This window comes from Eurytemora carolleeae, unplaced genomic scaffold (genome assembly GCF_000591075.1).
Source record: "Eurytemora carolleeae unplaced genomic scaffold, Eaff_2.0 scaffold35, whole genome shotgun sequence".
NCBI classification, from domain to species: domain Eukaryota; kingdom Metazoa; phylum Arthropoda; class Copepoda; order Calanoida; family Temoridae; genus Eurytemora; species Eurytemora carolleeae.
This window is the reverse complement of record NW_019396166.1, coordinates 459,353-478,125: the sequence shown is the minus strand read 5'-3', so window position 1 is coordinate 478,125 and position 18,773 is coordinate 459,353. Positions and strand designations below refer to the sequence as shown.

Below are 18,773 nucleotides of genomic sequence, written 5' to 3'. Positions count from 1 at the left end.
GTTTAAATTCCATTCTAATATATATTCTATTCTCTTTGGGTTAAACACTTTTGTTACTGACGCCGTTGTGATTTTAACACGCCCCCTTTTTAGATGTATTTTCACTTAAAACTGCATCAACCTTATATTTAATCATATTTTCAAATCTAGGCAACATCGCTGTTGCTTGGCGACTGCCTGAAAAAATTTCTGAGAATGTTCGCCGGCTTCAAGCATACAAACTTATCATGAAATATCTTACAAACACTCAGGTAAACAAAACTAGATTAACATTTGTGATCTTCCCTTTCTTTCTACTCTGGATGGACATCGTTTTGAAGTACGTTTTTTTAACATTAATCCTTTCCTTTTAGTTATTTATTGGCAGCGTTTTGAAGTAGGTTTTAAACATTCGATCCTTTCTTTTCAGTTATTCATTGGCAGCGTTTTGAAGTAGGTTTTAAACATTCGATCTTTTCTTTTCAGTTATTCATTGGCAGCGTTTTAAAATAGGTTTTAAATATTAGATCTTTTCTTTTCAGTTATTTATTGGCAGCTTTTAAAGTAGGTTTTAAATATTAGATCCTTTCTTTTCAGTTATTCATTGCCAGCGTTTTGAAGTAGGTTTTAAACATTAATCCTTTCCTTTTAGTTCTTCATTGGCAGTATTTTGAAGTAGGCTTTAAACATTTGATCCTTTCTTTTCAATTATTTATTGGCAGCGTTTTGAAAAGTACGTTTTAAAACGTTTAATACTTTCCTTCCCATTTTTCATGGACAGCGTTATTAAAAATTTTCTCCTTTCTTTTCTTCTATTCATGGACAGTTTTGAAGTTTGTTCAATCTTGTCAGGGGCGGATACAGGATTGAAGTGAGGGGGGTGTTTGATTTATTTCGGAACAAAAAAATCCAGATTTAGGAACAAAAAGACGTGCCGCAGGAAAAAAAAAAAATAAGATAGTTATTTTTCCTGTTTTTCACTAGGTTTTCTTTCCCTTAAGTGCTATTAAGATGCTATTCTGAAATCTCAGGGGGGTGCGAATGTCCTGCCACCCCCCCCCGTTTCCACCCCTGAATCTTTTCCTTTCTACTATTCATGGATAGCGTCTTGAAGTACGTGTTTTATACTTTCAAGGTTTTCAAGGTTTTAGACTTTAACGACGTACTCTAACACATTTTAAAATGTTTTTCAAATCATCTGATTTATATAAAGTTTATACTTATTTAATTACAAAAATCTTTTTTTTACTGAAATTTTTTTTGTAAAGGTGAGTCCACTAGAGGCAGATTTAGTTGAATCCCAAGACTCCTTAGCTACAAGGAAATACAAGATTTTTTATAATTCATTTTTTATCCATAATATCAAACTCTTCAAAAATGAGAGGAGAACAAGCAATATTTAATCTCGAGATTAAGAAAAAGAGTGGATTAAGCATTAATCCCGATATCCACCATTCTAAAGTTTTCAGCTTATTATATTATTAACAATATATTAGTAAAACTAATACTCCATCTTGGGAGCTTAGATATATAGCTTAAAGGAACTGTAAGCGTAATTTCAAGTAACCCTCTTTGCAAATTCCCAATTTACACAAGGCTTTGTATTATTCAGTACAGAATAGATTTTTTCAAATTTTCATTTCTGAGTTCTCTGAGAAAGTGACAGCGCATTTCTTACTCATGTGAAACAATGGATAAATTCACAAAAATAAAAACTTTTTGATTCAGAAAATCGATGTTATCTTCCACATTTCTAACCAGATTAAAGGGAGTGTTCGCGAAAAATGAAAGGGGGTATAGGCTTAATGCGATAAAAAAGCGCTTTTGATCGCTACTAATCTTACTTCTATCTGTTGCGTCTATAAGGAGAAAATTGATAAAGACTTTTTAAGGTTGCAAGGGTACCGTTGTAAATTGGGCACTGCTCTTTTAAAGGACGGTCACTTGAACTTAGGCTTACAGTCCTGTAATAGGCATTTTCATTTAATCATTATATAAAGAAACATAGAATTTAAAATCCTTTTTATTTTCTTTAAATCTAAGTTTAGTTCTCTTCATAATTCTCTTAGATTTTATCTTATTGATTAAATGAAATTTTAAGACAAGAAAAAATTCTTGTTAAACAGTGTGAGTGCAAGTATGTTGGAAGTAAAAGAACCAGCAATTCTCGTGGAATTCGAGAACGTTCCAATTGAAAGATTAGGTGAGAAAATTGTAAAAATTGACAGATTAGGTGAGTAAATTGTAAAAATTGAAAGATTAGGTGAGAAAATTGTAAAAATTGAAAGATTAGGTAAGAAAATTGTAAAAATTTAAAGATTGAGTGAGAAAATTGTAAAAATTGAAAGATTAGATGAGAAAATTGTAAAAATTGAGAGATTAGGTGAGTAAATTGTAAAAATTGAAAGATTAGGTGAGAAAATTGTAAAAATTGAAAGATTAGGTGGGAAAATTGTATAAATTGAAAGATTAGGTGAGAAAATTGTAAAAATTGAAAAATTAGGTGAGAAAATAATGGAAACAAAATCTAAGCCTTATTATGGAGCATTTTGTTTAAAACAAAAGAACTTTTTACTCATCTCATTTTTTAATTGTCTTATTTTTACATATTCATTATTTATGCTGTAAAAAGAGATTGAGAAATAAGAGCTTGATGCAAGTTATCAGTTTCTTTTAGCTGCGTAACAAAAAATTTTTATACACTTACTTAAATGGAAATGGGATAGTTCAAAAGAATTGAGTCTTTGTCACAAACTCTTATTTTCTAATCCCAATATCTTTGCAACCCAATGTCGTAGACCTTAAATATTCCAAACTATGAATGCTGTTAGATCAAATAATTTAAGTTAAAAATAATAAAAATTTTACACCACCATGTTGCAAAGATATAGGGATTATAAAATTATAGTTTGTGGCTAAAATAAATTCCTATAATAGCAATCTATATTTTTGATATTAGATATGATTTTTACAGAAATTAAATTTTCAATAATGATTTAGATGAAGTTATACCGAGGATGGAGGCTGTATTCAACAAAATAGTTGAAGATGGACCAGAGGCCTTTGATCTTGAGAGAATTCAAGATTATATTGACAGGTTGGTACAACAAAAATACATCTTTTTACGAAAATATTGATTTGGTTATAAAATCTTTTTTAAAACTAATTCGTACGTTTCTCAAAAAAGAAACTGTCTAAAAAATATCAAATTTGAACAATTTATTTCATGTTTTTCTATTGTAGGGAAATCTTGAACCATCTGAAGGAGACTGAGAACAGTCCTCATCTTTTTGTGCCAGGTACTAAGAAGTTATAGAAATAGAGTGTAGGACAAATAATGTGTAGAAGAAATGGAGTCTAGGACAAATTATGTGCAGAACACATGATGTGAAGGACAAATAATGCGTAGGACAAATTATGTGCAGAACACATGATGTGAAGGACAAATAATGCGTAGGACAAATGATGTGCAGAACACATGATGTAAAGGACAAATGATTCGTATGACAGATGACTGTAGGACAAATTATTTAGGGACAAATGACAAAGTATCCATTTAAAGGCCAAAAACGTTTAAGTAATTGTTAAAAATTAATCTAATGATTCTATTGGTTTCTAGATGCCAGTGTCCTGGATATGTTGTATGGAGAGAAACCTGAACACTTGAAGGAGTTTGTATTATCTTCAAACCTAAATAAATATTACAGGTTAATATATATATATTTTAAATATATTCATCAAAAGTATGGCATTTTATTATTATTATGAACAAACGCTTAATCCAAAATTATTTTTAAAATATTTTATTTTTCAAAAATTTGACTTTTTGGTTTTTCTATTACGCGGTTTTTATGGCAATAATTTAGCTTTCTTTATGCCACCATTTTTGCCTAGTATTTATAAATCTGACAAATATTGCATTTTTCTGTTTTCTCTCTTGGACATTTTTGAATCTAAAGCAATCTTAATTTCTTATTATCCTAAAAAATTCCTAAAATACATAAAAAGGAATTGAGTCTTTGTAACAATTCAGTATATGACACTTGTATGCATTATTTTTACTTTGAAATTTAGGACATCATACCCATAATAGTTTTGACTATTTTATTGACCAAGTATCATCCCAAAAAATCTACTTTAGGGCGGGATTAAAAAAAAAAAAAATTTCATTTCAAACTAATTGAGTCAGACGATTTTTCGGGTGGTACAAACAAATCTAATCAGACAAAACCAATAGAAACAAAGATAAATAATAATACGATAATTATTATCTAGGAGTAAGGATGCAGCATTTTGGGTGGATCTGGTCAAAGAGATATTTATTGATACTCCTAAACTTTATATAAAGGGAATACCTAGCAAGAAGAAACAGGAGGCCCTAGTTAGGTAAAACAACAACTTAAAAACTGTATTTTTTTTACAAAAAATGACTAGCTTTTTTCGAAACATTGCACTTGTATCTTGTATCTGGTATCTGGTATCTAGTAGTTGATATCTAGTAAATGGTATCTGGTATCGTATATCTGGTATTTGATATCTGGTATCTGTTATCTGTTATCTGGTATCAGGTATCTAGTATTTGGTATCTAGTAAAAGGTATCTGGTATCTTATATCTGGTATCTGGTATCTGGTATCTGGTATCTGGTATCTGGTATCTAGTATCTTGTATCTGGTATCTGGTATCTGGTATCGGGTATCTGGTATCTGGTATCTGGTATCTGGTATCTGATATCTGGTATCTTGTATCTTGTATCTGGTATCTGGTATCTGGTATCTGGTATATATAAATATATATAGTGAAGAGGAAGTTAGACTGGAAAGGCAGAAGGCAAGGTTGGGAGAAGACGGATTACGAAGAAAGAAGGAAATTATCGATGCAGCAATTGCTTCTCAAACCCTACCAAGCACTGAGGTAATTTCTTCTCAAACCCTACCAAGCACTGAGGTAATTACTTCTCAAACCCTACCAAGCAATGAGGTAATTGCTTCTCAAACCCTACCAAGCACTGAGGTAATTACATCTCAAACCCTACCAAGCACTGAGGTATTTACTTCTAAAACCCTACCAAGCACTGAGGTAATTACATCTCAAACCCTACCAAGCACTGGGGTAAACACTAAACTTACCTTGATTGAGGGGTGGTGGTTCTAATGATAGCCTATAAAAACTCCAATAGCTTACACGTTATTGATCAGATAAAGGTTTAAGGGTACCGATGTGAATCGAACATTAAATTACGCTTTTAGTTCCTTTAGAATTACGCCAACATTCCCTTTCAAGTCCCGACCTTAAAATATCTTGATCTGTTTCAGGTTTTGAGCAGCATCCCTCTTGGAGATGTCAACTCCATCAAGTTCCGTCCTATCTCCAGCTTTAACAGAACAATACCCAATGATCTCGTTGATTTTAAGGAATGTTGCATAAGAAATTAAATTGTTCCATAATAAATTAAAATTGATCCATAAGAAATTAAAATTGATCCATAAGAAATTAAATTGATCCATAAGAAATTAAATTGATCCATAATAAATTAAATTGATCCATAATAAATTAAAATTGATCCATAATAAATTAAATTGATCCATAATAAATTAAATTGATCCATAGTAAATTAAATTGATCCATAATAAATTAAATTGATCTATAATAAATTAAATTGATCCATAATAAATTAAATTGATCTATAATAAATCAAATTGATCCATTATAAATTTTACCGCCTTTTGATTCCCCAAACAAAGGGAGGTTAAGATACTTAACGTCCCTTGGGACACTTGTGTAAGTAAACAGCCGCTCTGCAAAGTTTTCAGTAAAAAAATTGCGCATTTCCAGCTCAAAAGACGATAAAATTGTGTAAAACTACTTTTTCATGAAATTCTAAATTTTACTTAATCACGGGTTCACACGAACTATTATGTCTACAAAACATCCCTCGCTGCGCTCTGTTATAGGCAAAATTGGTCTCGGGAACCCTTGGTAAAGTAAAATTCCCTTAACTTCCCTGTAAGGTAGTAGTAAATAATTATAATTGACCCATGATTTTAATATTATAACTAAAAAGGCATTTTTTGTTCTCCCCTCCTTCTCCTATTCTTTGAACTTATTTTAAAAATTAAAATATTTTATTATTTTGTGGATGTATTTCTGTGAGTTTATAAAGTTTCTAACGTTTGAAGTTCTGAAAATAAATTTGCAAAGCTGATGCCATAAATAACATCCATTGGACATTTCTAGTTTCAGTGTATTTTTATAAAGCCACCTCGCCCAACCCATAGCCTTTTTACACTAGATCACTGCACAGCACGAAATAAAATCTTTAAAATTGATTATGCGCATTATTAGGATATACCATACAAGATACATTTAGGAATAATATCTTATCTTAATTATAACATGTGTTAGATAAATAATTCTATTACGGGGACACTAAACTGATTTTAAGTTGCCCTCCTTGTATATTCACAAAACCCTTTTCTCACCAAAAAGTAATAACATTTATTTACATTTTATAAGAATTTTTCATGGGGTAAACATATGATGAGTATTATTTTTATAGACAATGCTAATTCTGCTTTTGTGAAAATTTTTATTTTTATGGAAACATCATCCTTGTCTAAAAGGTAATATTTAGTTAATTATATTTATGTGACCCTCGTGTTTCATAAAAATACAATACAAAAATGTCATATCCATTATGATGGCCATGACATAAACATGATCAGGACCGGTTGTTTGACTACGGTAATGTTTAAATTTCATGGCCATTTCGTAAACTAATTATGACCACAAAGCATTGGCAAGACAATTGCATTGCAATAGATCATTGACCATTTCTGTGACGAAACCATTATGACCATGACCAAGACACAGCACTTTACCATGAAAATGATCAAAACATAGCCATTTATAATATATGATCATGACCATTGCCATGACCATAACCATTTGCCATGATCATTGATCATGGTCATTTACCATGATCATGACCAATTCCCATGATCATGACCATATACCATGATAATGACCACTTACCATGATCATGACCATTTACCATGACCGTTCACCATGACCATTCACCATGCCCATTTATCATGACCATTCTTCTTGACCATTGACCATGACCATTTACAATGACTGTCCACCTAAACCATTCACCATTACCATCCTCCATGACCATTTATCATGACCATTATCATGAACACTCACCATTATCTGTATCATGACCATTCACCATAAACATTCACCATGACCATTCACCATTACCATTCACCATTACCATTCACCATTACCATTCACCATTACCATTCACCATTACAATTCACCATTACCATTCACCATTCACCATAATCATTCTCCATTTACCATTCACCATTACCATTCACCATTCACCATAATCATTCGCCATTACCATTCACTATTCACCATAATCGTTCACCATGACCTTTATAATGACCATTCACCATAAAAACCACCATTACCTCAACTATGACTATAATGACCAAGTGTATATTAAGGGAGAAGCTGTTGCTACCTTTGTTGCTGGATACGTGGCTACTATCTCCTATAATAAAGAATGGTGATGTCGAACCAATAGAATCTGTTGTTAAAAGAAGAACAAAAGCTTTGCTCAGCCTTCAGAACAGTCTGGGTATATTTTTATACAATCAAATAATTTTTCCCTTTTCAAACATATGGAAATAAAATTTAAAATAGTTTTTTTTTAACATTTGTTTTCAATTAACCTTAGTACTCCTAAACCTCTACAACTCGTAAAATGAAAGAACGCTTGAATTGGCTTAAAGTCAATTCCTATATTTAAATAATAAATTTTAGGATTTGATGGATCTACGTTTTCTCCTGGAGCCTATGGTGATGCAATAATTATAGAGGTTATTTAATTTTTTTTAATATTTTTTTTAATTTCAAAATTTCAAAATTTGCTGAATTAGAAAAAAAACTAGCTCGATTTTCCTGCTAAAGACTGGTAAATTTTTATTTTTTTATAATTGAAACTTTTCTTCTACTTTTTTAATGTTTACCTTCCCTTGAATGTACACAATAAGAATGTACAATGCCAAACTTCATTGGGAATATTAACTTTAGGGACAGTCAGAAATTGGGTCTTTCAACGATACCATGGAGTACTTCAGTGATGCTCTTAATTATCCATATATTACTGAACAAAAGGTACAATATTTTGAAATTTACGAACTTATCGTGGCACCAGTCAGATGAGAGCGGAATATTCTCGTCCGCGTCAGAGTGCAGTGAGAACCAGAAAACTCTGGAATAGGAGGACGACTTATAGACTTAGGTTATGACTTTAAATAGTCTAATAAACATGAGACACAGTAATTGTGCAGTTTAAGCGGTGTAAGGTACTTTCCCAAGGCCGACTTCCCAAGTGACAATTTCCCAAGTGGCAACTTCCCAACTGTACAATTTCCCAAGCGGCAATTTCCCAAAGGTTAGGTTAGGCCCTCTGAGGCACTGCAGGCTACAATGGGGGGCCGAGCGCTGCGGTTAGGATGGGCTAGGGGGCCTAGCACCGCGGCTAGAACATACTGGGGGCCGTAAGCTGCGGCTGGGACGTTCTTTGGAAGTTGACGCTTGGGAAATTGCATATTTTGGAAGTTGTCACTTAGGAAAATGCCCTTGGGAAGTTTCTACTTGGGAAAAATTCTTTCGGAAAGGACCTAACATCGTTTAAACATACCAATTTAACTTTAAAAGTGTTTCAATAAATTACAAGTAAACTTTTGGCTTTGTAACAACACCAAATCTCAAGTGTTGTTATGATGTAGTCTTCCTATTCCACAGTTTTCTGGCTATCACTGTAACTCAAAACTTTCTCCATTCGGATCTGACATTGTCTAGAGATATAGCGCTGGACTGGAGAGTATATGCATCCTCATATCTAACTTAGATGTAGAAATATCTTGTTTCGCCGCTATTAGAAAGTTAAGCTTGATTCTTATTTTGCCAAATCATTTTCTAGATTACTTAAAAGCTTTAATCCAAATAAAAACCAAATAAAACCTGTAGATAGTAATATTTCTTAGGTTTAATTGGCAAATGCTTTGTGGTTAACTCTACACTTGAAATACAGTATTACCCACAAAGGATCAGACATTAGAGACAACAGAGTCTAAAACTAAAGAATGCGCGAATTTTAAGTTCGAGGTTAAAATTTCTGTAAAATAATGTTTAGCTACTTAAATATTAAACTTTCTCAATTTTAAATTTGAATTTCCCGGGAAAAATTTCACCCAATCAGAGAAAAGGATTTACGGAGAATATTACATAACCATCGCTAATCAGCTGTTTTAGTTAACTTTTTAATATTTACGTAACCGAAAACAAAACATATTTCCAGTTACAACTGTATTTTGGGTTTTGGTGCAAACATTAATTAATTTAAAACGTGAAATTTATTAAATCAAGGGTTTTACTTTTAAATATATCGTTATTAGTTGAATGCGCGCCGCTTATCGCTGCATGATGATAGATTAATAGGGATTGCGGGATTTCAAGATTTTAACCATGTGTTTAATTTTAACTCGTCGATTTCGGCGAGTTAAATATTTAACCACAGGTTTAAATATTTAACCTCACGGTTAAAGTTCGGGTTTAAATTAAGTCAGAAGTGGCATTTAACCATGAACTTAAACTTTAAGTCAAAACTTTTCGTTCTTTAGTTTTAGACTCTGTACAGCATTTATACCGTCTTTTTATTCACAATTTCCTACGAACATATTTTTTTGACAAATCATTCAATAAGACATTAAAAGACTATATTACAGACTAAAGATATTGTTATATTATAAGAATATTAGGTCGTCTTTACGCTCTCCTCCTTTGTAGGTAAACATGCATATATTATATATATATATTATTTAGTTAAGCTCGACAGTTTCCAATATTTTAAACAATATTCCATCAGTCAAACAATCCTCTACTGATATAATAAGGAAAAGTCTCATGTAAAACTTTTATATTTTTCTGATAACTTTCAATTTGATAATTTTTTATCTGATATACGAATAAATCAATAATTTTTTTAATCTTATTTAGATAAATTCTTGCACACAGTTTTATTGTAATGAATTTTTAAAGTTTGCAATTTTTCATCACTAGGCTTTTAAGGCGCTTCGCGACCATCTTCTTTTTAAAGTGTGAACATGTTCTTTTTGTTTACATTTTAAAATAAAAAAGAAGAAAATTTTGCGGATTTTAAAATATTTTTTTACAAAATTAAAAACCTTTAAACACTTTTTTTTATTTTTATCATTCATAAACCTTCCCTGTGGTCACGTGATGTCCCACACAAAATTTGGGCCCGATCGGTTCAGCCGTTTTGACGTTTATTGGATACAAACAAACAGACACCCAAACACTAAGACAAGCGCCAAATTTAAATATAGATAAAAAACTTTGAAGTTATTGAAATAGCAGCTCAAAAAAATTTACTAAGTAATTAAACAATTTTAAGCCTAGAAAAACCACAATATCATTATCTTCCACATTATTTATCAAATAAAGGTTTCAAGAACTTGGCATGTAGGGTCACTTGAAATTACGCTTACAGTTCCTTTAATAAATTATTCTTTTTTATATGAGAATTTCTATAGAACGCTTTTTGATAATCTGTATTTTAACAAAAACAACACAATCTACCTCAGCAATTTTATTCAGTAAGTAAATTAATAATAATAAATAAATATATATAGAGAACTTTAAGAGATATATTTAAATATTTTTCATTTTAGACAAAAGTTATTTTTGGAAAATATAACAGAGGAACTGAAAGAGAATCCAGATAAGGTGATAAGGTAATACGGCTTAAAATCTAGAAAATAAACACTTTTTAAAAAAAACTAATATTTTTTGTCGTTGAAAACATGACTTTATCTTTTTTCTAGTGATCTCTACGCTATCGTTGGTAAGCTTGCGACCCCAGCTACGTCCTTTCTTTACATTGGAGCTGATATTGATGAGCTGGTCAATCTCTACGGTCAGAAGCTACCTGTGCTTAACAAACTATTCAACACTACTACAGAGAAGGTAATATTCAGCTGTTGACGTTGTTCAAGAACAGCTGTTGTTTAAGGTCAGCGCCAAATATCAGCTGTTACTTAAGATCAGCTGTTGTTTAAGATCAGCTGGTGATAAAGATGAGCTGTTGTTCCAAATCAGTTAGGTAGTTTAGGATCAGCTTTGCTTAAGAGCAGCTATTGTTTAAGATCAGCTTCTGTTTCAAATTACTGCAATAAATTTGAATATTATTCAAGAAAACTAAAAGTTACATTTTTTAGGTTGAAAACTTGGATGAAAGATTTGAGTTGAAATCTGAACATGAATATAGAAAACTGAAAGATAAAAATCCCAGGTAGAAATATTAACATATTAAGTGTCTCAAAAAATATTAGAATTAAAAATTACTAATTGTATCTTTAAATATAAAGTAGAAATTTCTGTTTATTTGGACGTCCGATCAAAACCCACCGATTTGCCTCAAGTTTTGATTGAACAACGGCAATCTTCTTAGACTGGTTTAAAATTGAGTAAATCGCCTTTTATAAGAAAATCTTAGTTTCCCGGCAAAGCTGGGTTCTCAAGCTTGTTTGGAAATAAAAAAAGGAGACAAAAAAATATCTAAAAAGTCTTAATAAATATTCTGTATTTAAACTTTTGAAATATGAACAAAATATTCATAATAATTTGACGAATAAATACAAAAGACCAAAAACGATCTTCAAATTTCCTCTTAACTGTAATATATCGAGAGACACCCTGTATTTATGGTAGACCCAATCTTTAAGAAAAGAAAAATGACATTTTATTTTTTAGACATGTTGTATTTGGAGTGGCTGGTACAGAATCATGTTATTTGAAACAATCTATAAATTATAATATTTTATATTTTAGACATGTTATATTTGGAGTTGCTGGTACAGAATCCTGTCATATGAAACAACCTTTAGATTATAACATTTTATATTTCAGGCATGTTGTATTTGGAGTTGCTGGTACAGAATCATGTTATATGAAACAATCTATGATTATAATATTTTATGTTTTAGACATGTTATATTCGTAGTTGCTGGTACATAATCCTGTTACATGAAACAATCTATAGATTATAACAATTTATATTTCAGACATGTTGTATTGGGAGTTGCTGGAACAGAATCCTGTTATATGAAACAATCTATAGATTATAACAACACGGACTGGAATCATCCTGAGGTAAATATGAAACAAAATGCTCGCATAATATTTTTTTGGTTCGAGATTTCCTGAACGACCCTAGCGCCCTTAAACTTTCCCGACGTGGTCACAAAGATAAGGTTTACAGAAAAGTCAAATCATTTTTAACCTGAACATTTCATGCCCAAACCGTAAAAGTTGTGAGTCAATGTTTTTGTTTTTACAAATGTTAAACCTTTAGAATATAAATTTGACCTTATCCTATGTCTAGTTAAGATAGTGACTCTGTTCTAATGTTTGTTTATATCTAGGTGCCTGCAATAAGAGTAATGTTACAATATTTGTCAGACCGAATGTATGATCTAGTGCGGGGGTCAGGTAAAAAATAATATTTAAAAGATTTAAAAGGTTATTTCATATTTCTGTCAAACAACATGGATAACTTGAAATTTTTGCATCAACCACTTCTCAACCACGTCTGAATCATTTCTCAACCACTTCCAACCACTTCTCAACCACTTCTCAACCACCTCTCAACCACTTCTCAACCTCTTCTCCACCATTTCTCAACCACTTCTCAACCACTTCTCAACCACATCTCAACCACATCTCAACCACTTCTCAAGCACTTCTCAGCCACTTCTCAAGCACTTCTAAACCAAATCTCAACCACATCTCAACCACTTTTCAACCGCTTCTCAACCACTTCTCAATCACTGCTTAACCACTTCTCAACCACTTCTCACCCACTACTCAAGCACTTCTCAACCACATCTCAACCACTTCTCAAGCACTTCTCAACTGCATCTGAACCACTTCTTAACCACTTCTCAACCACTTCTCAACCACATTAGCTAGCAAATTAGAAGCAACATTTATCAAAAAAAAAAAAATTATTTTTTCAAAACAAAAGAAAGAAAAATAAAGAAGACAATCATTTTACTATCCATTGGTTGTCACACGACTCACAAAAATACAAATAAATTTTCAACGATTGATTACAAACCAATTCTTAAACTAATGATGATGAATATTGAAACCAATGAAGACGACATTATAAACTGTCACTGATTTCAGGGCTGACCTACGGCGTATCCATGAGCTTATCAGTTACCGAGGGGAGAATTACTTTGAGCTTTAGTCGAACATCAAGGATGGTTGATGCTTACAGGTTTATTCAGATTAAATATATTTTTCCATCTTTTTACATCGTCATATCCATACATGAATAAATAAGGTTATATCTATCTATCCATCTATTTATTTTTCTAATAATATATTTCAGTTTTTAACTTCACATTTTACACAAAAAAGTCTTCAATCATTATATCTATCTTTCTTTATGTATATTTTTATCTCTACTAAAAATCGCAATAATTACTGGAAACGGAATCTCAATTTTACGATATTTTTAAATAAAGAAAATAATGTCTCCGGTTGTTTTAAAATCCCTTTATTTAGTGAAATCGGTTCTATGTACCGTACAGAATTGCTATGCTTCATGTGTATTAAACTATTTGAAATCATTCTAAAGGTCGTCTTCCAATTCCACAATTTTATGGGTTCACTGTATCTTCATTTTATTTTTACCAAGTATTGATATCTCAACTAGCTTTGTCGGATTCAGTTGAAAGCTTAAAGTATTTGAAATAGGTAAATCTATAGTTGAAGATGTTCAACTTTCATACTGTATTTAACTACTGATAGCTATTTCTTTAATTATGACCAATTTGAGGGAGGGGGACCAGATTTAAAGAGACTCAGGTTTTTAGTAAGTATATCTTTATTAAACCTAATTTTGGGTCACCCTGTAATTGTATTTGCATGATGGAAATTAAAATGTTTAACACAATTTGATTTCAATTGTTCCTAGTGCTGTTCGAGATATCCTGAAGGACTACGGGTCTAAACCAGAGATTTGGGATCCAACCCTTCTAGATTCAGCCAGGTCAATATTTAACAACTGGGTTTTAGATATTAGCCAGCACGATTTCTCAAAACGAAAAACGAAAACAATCGTGTTGGTGATCGGGTCTCCAGTCGAAAGTTTTTGCACGAAAATCGTGCAAAAATTGCGCAAAGATTTGCTTACGTTTCAAGTAAAAATTGCACAAAATTTCGATGTTTTTGCGCAAAAGCTATTCTGAAGAAAATCTTGGTATTTACGTATTTCATTAATTCCTGCTATTTCGTTATTTCGTTAAATTTTAAGAAACAATTCCAGGAAATGATGAATTAATTCAAAACCAATCAGAGTCAACTTTACTCCAGCCTGCTCGGTGCTCACACATGCTGACGGAATGAGTCCTAATGCTTAGGTTTTAGGTCACCAGACCGTACCGACTATTACACCGTTTACCGGAAATCATTCTCAAGTAGTAACTTAGTCACGAATTAATTAATCATAATCACATTCACTTATCATCAGTCCAAACTGAACTTGGAGACGAGCAGGGTTAAATGGAAGTTGTTTTTTACTGAAACTAATTCACGCCATACTGTCTAAATATTGAAATCTTTCATATATTTATGCACTATATGACATGCAACAAATATTACTTTCATGCACAATACTGCTCTACAAAAATTTAAATTTTTCTGATTCATGGGTATTGCAAAAATGACCTGTATTCATGCGCAATATCATGAAATATGACTAAAATTTCGTATTCATGCGAAATTTCGTGCAAAAAAAAATTATTTACTTCGAATGAATGCGCAATTTCGTGCAAAACTGTTTTCGTATTGATACGAAAATGATGCAAAATTTCGTGCAAAAAAAAAGTCATTTCGTGCAAAAACACGAAACTGTTGCGCAAGAGAATTGACTGTTTAGTTGGTGAATATCTTTGATCAGATATAAAATTTTACAAAATGTAGTAAAAGCAAACTTGTCTAGCGCGCAATTTTGAAATATATACTTGCATGAACCCTCTTAAAAGTCTAAAAACTTTAAATGTTTAAAAACAGATCTCCTCAAAACAAGGCCAATCATTAGGCACAAGGCAATAGGAGAGGGGGGGAAATCATGTATTTTAGTTTTACTTATTAAATAATTATCAAAATTAAGAGCTTTCAATGTTTACATGAATATTTGTGCTGCTGGATATTTGTTTACATGGATATTTGTATCTGCGGGAAAAGTTATAAAACTAGGGGGTTTTCAAAGAAATTAGAAATTTAAAAAGTTGGTTGTATCCTTTCTGATCTTTTACCCCAAAAAAAATCATTATTTTCCTTAGTTTAGTGAAGAAAACAATTTGTCTAGGGTTTTCCTGTGCCTGTATAATATTCTGCTCTTGTGCTCTACTTTTAGAATCTGCAAAAAAAATTGCAAATTTGCAAAAATCAAATTTTTATCGCAAAATCCAGTTATATAGTAAAAATGTTTGCAAAAAAAATTTGTCCAAAAAATGAAAAAATTATACGTTTTGGAAAGCCCTTGACCATGCCATTTAAAATATGCAAAAAATTTTGCAAAAATTTAAATAACCTGATTTTTAATCAAGATAAACTAAAAATGTGCAAATTTCCTTTGACAGGTTGTTTGCAAAAAAATAGCAATTTTTTTTTCGCAAAACTTGTGCAATTCGTTTCCTTATGTCAAAGACTTTCCAAAAAGTAAAATTTTATCAAAATCTGACAAGTGGAAGTGGGTCAAAACAAAGATTTAGTTTGTTATAGGAAAAAGCAGTCATTCAGGCAGTGTGCCTGAGGACTCAGGCAGTTATAGTATTAAAGCCCGGTTTTAGGCCTAAAGGGAGGGCTTTCAGTATGTAGGAAAAAAAACTACATGGGGGTCAAATTTACCCCCCACCCCACAGCAGGAATAGGGTTAACAGAGTCCGAAAATGTTTGTGAATTCAATAATTTATATAAAAAGTATGTTTAGAGGATCAATGATATATTCCTGGAGTGAGAAGGAGGAAACTGTTGAAAATATGATTAGTGAGGTAAATTTAGAGTTTTCCTAATTTACAGAGATACAGGGTGTTCTTGAAATACAGAGATACAGGGTGTCCTTGAAATACAGAGATACAGGGTGTCCTTGAAATTCGTCTTTTATCTGTAAAATAATTCAAGGCAACCAAATTTTAGAAGTAAAATTCTAGAGTTAATATTCACATTATACCCCCTAGTCCTGGGATTTCCAAAATGTTGTCTGCCTTTTTTGTGCTGTCAATATTACCGGAGATTTGAAGAGTTTTGTTCAGATTTCGACAATTTTGGTTTTATTAAATACAATTGCAATCTAAACCAAATTGATATCTCCGTTTGACAGCACACAAAAATACAGACTAAATTTTGGAAATTCCAGAAATAGGATTTTTGTGTTTATTATTTAAGAATCATACATAAAAAAGAAGGTTTACTCCGAATAATTGCGATTTCTCATGTTCATTAGACTATTTAAAATCATCACGTAATCTAAAGCCGTCTAATTGCAGTCTAAGTAACAAACCATAGTGTATCTTTAAAATTCGGTGACAAAACCTCTGTAGAGTAAAAAAGTAGATACTAGTTCCCCATTTATTAAAATATATTTCGGTCTGGGTTGGCCCTTGTCAGTTCTAAACATATAATAACCATTAAAATTTGATAAAAAAAGATTGTTGAAAACCACAAGAAAAGAAACAAACAAAAAAGATTGTTTAAGAAAAAAAATGTGGACTGTCAAATGAAAATAAGTGAAACGAACTCAGATTATGAGATGGAAAAAAGATAATTTGCAAATATTAACTTTTTTTAAAATGCTTTAAGACAATTATGATTCCTTGAGATTGTTTCTGTCACAAAGATTAAAAACAAACTGTTTAGAAGTATGCGTATAAAGTGGTGGTTGGGGTCGATCTAATTAACGAACTTTAACTTAAATCGGGGGGAGGGGAGGGGGGGACCTGTAAAAGAGCGGTATTTTTAAATCTTTATGAATATTTGTTTAGAGTGTAAAAGCGTATATCCGAAGAACAGACGCAATGTATAATCGGAACTTTGTGCTTGAGCTTGCTGAGAAGACAGGGGACATGGTTATCCGGCAGCTGGCAGCTGATATCCTTCCAATATTCTTGGACAGTAGTAGAACACAATCTGTTGTTGTGTGTAATCCAGCTGTTCTTCCTACACTGGTAGAACAGTTTCAACAGTTTGATATTGATCTTCAGGTTATTGATGACTTGGAGAATAGTTTTATCAGTGCTTAATCAAACCCTGATATTGATCTTCAGGTTATTGATGACTTAGAGAATAGTTTTATCAGTGCTTAATCAAACCCTGATATTGATCTTCAGGTTATTGATGACTTGGAGAATAGTTTTATCAGTGCTTAATTAAACCCTGGTATTGATCTTCAGGTTATTGATGACTTGGAGAATAGTTTTATCAATGTTTAATCAAACCCTGGGGTAAAAATAAAAAACAAAAAAATTGGATTTTTCGGCGGTTTACTTTCACTTTGTTCATTTAAAGTTTTGGAACAATTCATGAATCAGATTAAATTGAAAGTAAAATTTGTTTAGTGTTTTACTTTTACTTGGTCTACGAAAAATGTTCTTTATACAAATCTCTGCATCTTTTCAGTTTTAAAAAACAATGTAATTAGATTAAATGTATTTTTTATATTAAAAAATCAGTATGCTTGAAAGTTGTAGGTGTATCTAATTGTAATGATATTTAAACTTGTTATATTTTGTATTTAGTAATATTTAAAGTATTTAATCATATAAAGAAAATACATATCGTATCAAAATATTGAAACACTTCATTAGATTGGCTTTAAATCTAGTGGAGACAGAATTTTGTTTTATGAATTTAAAAATAAACATACCAGCTTTTTTCGAGAAAATCATGATAAAATAGTATATATTAAGAAGCACTTCATAAATCTAAATCGTTAGTTATAATAATTTGATTAATGAAGGAAAAAGTTGTGATCCTTACGAAAAATGTTAAGAAATAAATTTCTCAAAAGGAAATTGATTTTGTAAAAGTGAATTTTTTTATTTTGCATTTTTGTGTATAATCTAGTTTACATTCCGACTGTATTGATTTTAGTTAAATATATTTATTCAGTTTTTCTTAATCCGATTATACTTGAAAGGTTCCCAAAATGGATTAAACGTATTTCTGGTAAAATATCCAATCAGAGAGATAATCGATATATTTCTAGTTTCAAACAAAAAATGCCTTTCTTGCTTCCTTCTGATTTACTTCATCGTCGTCTTGAGAAAGTAAAAAAATTCAACCAATTTTAAACTATCCACAAGGAAACTTTGAAAACAGTTTTATTAGACACTTATTAAATCACCAATTATGTGAAATGGGTCTGTTTACACAGCACAATTACTGTGTCTCATCCTTATTGGACTATTTGAAGTCATAACTTGAGTCTAAAAGTCGTCTTCCTATTCCAGAAACTGTAAGATCAAACCTGAAGCAACCGCTAGGTTAGAGACCTCTATCACAAGAAACATACACCATGGAACACCTAAATCTGATGCGTAAAAGTCACTGATTGAAAATGGGAAAGAAAAAAGATATGTCAGAAACCAAAAGCCGTGGAATGAAAGTTATATGTCTTCTTCC

The 18,773-nt window shown here is 31.5% G+C and overlaps 1 protein-coding gene across 1 annotated transcript in view; it reads left to right on the top strand.

Moving 5' to 3' along the window:
* The window catches only part of LOC111696969 (uncharacterized protein C05D11.1), a 33,391-nt gene extending 15,836 nt beyond the window's left edge, over positions 1–17,555 (top strand). Inside the window, exons 18-42 of the mRNA XM_023466794.1 lie at positions 151–251; positions 1,248–1,300; positions 2,106–2,182; positions 2,980–3,076; positions 3,223–3,278; positions 3,599–3,686; positions 4,255–4,365; positions 4,778–4,892; positions 5,294–5,392; positions 6,324–6,348; positions 6,538–6,601; positions 7,496–7,629; positions 7,815–7,870; positions 8,085–8,168; positions 9,882–9,952; positions 10,613–10,675; positions 10,751–10,813; positions 10,904–11,045; positions 11,297–11,370; positions 12,143–12,230; positions 12,503–12,569; positions 13,269–13,362; positions 14,065–14,139; positions 16,084–16,144; positions 17,135–17,555. Coding sequence (XP_023322562.1) covers positions 151–251; positions 1,248–1,300; positions 2,106–2,182; positions 2,980–3,076; positions 3,223–3,278; positions 3,599–3,686; positions 4,255–4,365; positions 4,778–4,892; positions 5,294–5,392; positions 6,324–6,348; positions 6,538–6,601; positions 7,496–7,629; positions 7,815–7,870; positions 8,085–8,168; positions 9,882–9,952; positions 10,613–10,675; positions 10,751–10,813; positions 10,904–11,045; positions 11,297–11,370; positions 12,143–12,230; positions 12,503–12,569; positions 13,269–13,362; positions 14,065–14,139; positions 16,084–16,144; positions 17,135–17,392 — 2,216 coding nt within the window. The 3' untranslated portion in view covers positions 17,393–17,555. The remainder of the gene's footprint in view (positions 1–150; positions 252–1,247; positions 1,301–2,105; positions 2,183–2,979; positions 3,077–3,222; positions 3,279–3,598; positions 3,687–4,254; positions 4,366–4,777; positions 4,893–5,293; positions 5,393–6,323; positions 6,349–6,537; positions 6,602–7,495; positions 7,630–7,814; positions 7,871–8,084; positions 8,169–9,881; positions 9,953–10,612; positions 10,676–10,750; positions 10,814–10,903; positions 11,046–11,296; positions 11,371–12,142; positions 12,231–12,502; positions 12,570–13,268; positions 13,363–14,064; positions 14,140–16,083; positions 16,145–17,134) is intronic.
* Positions 17,556–18,773: the final 1,218 nt, after the last annotated feature.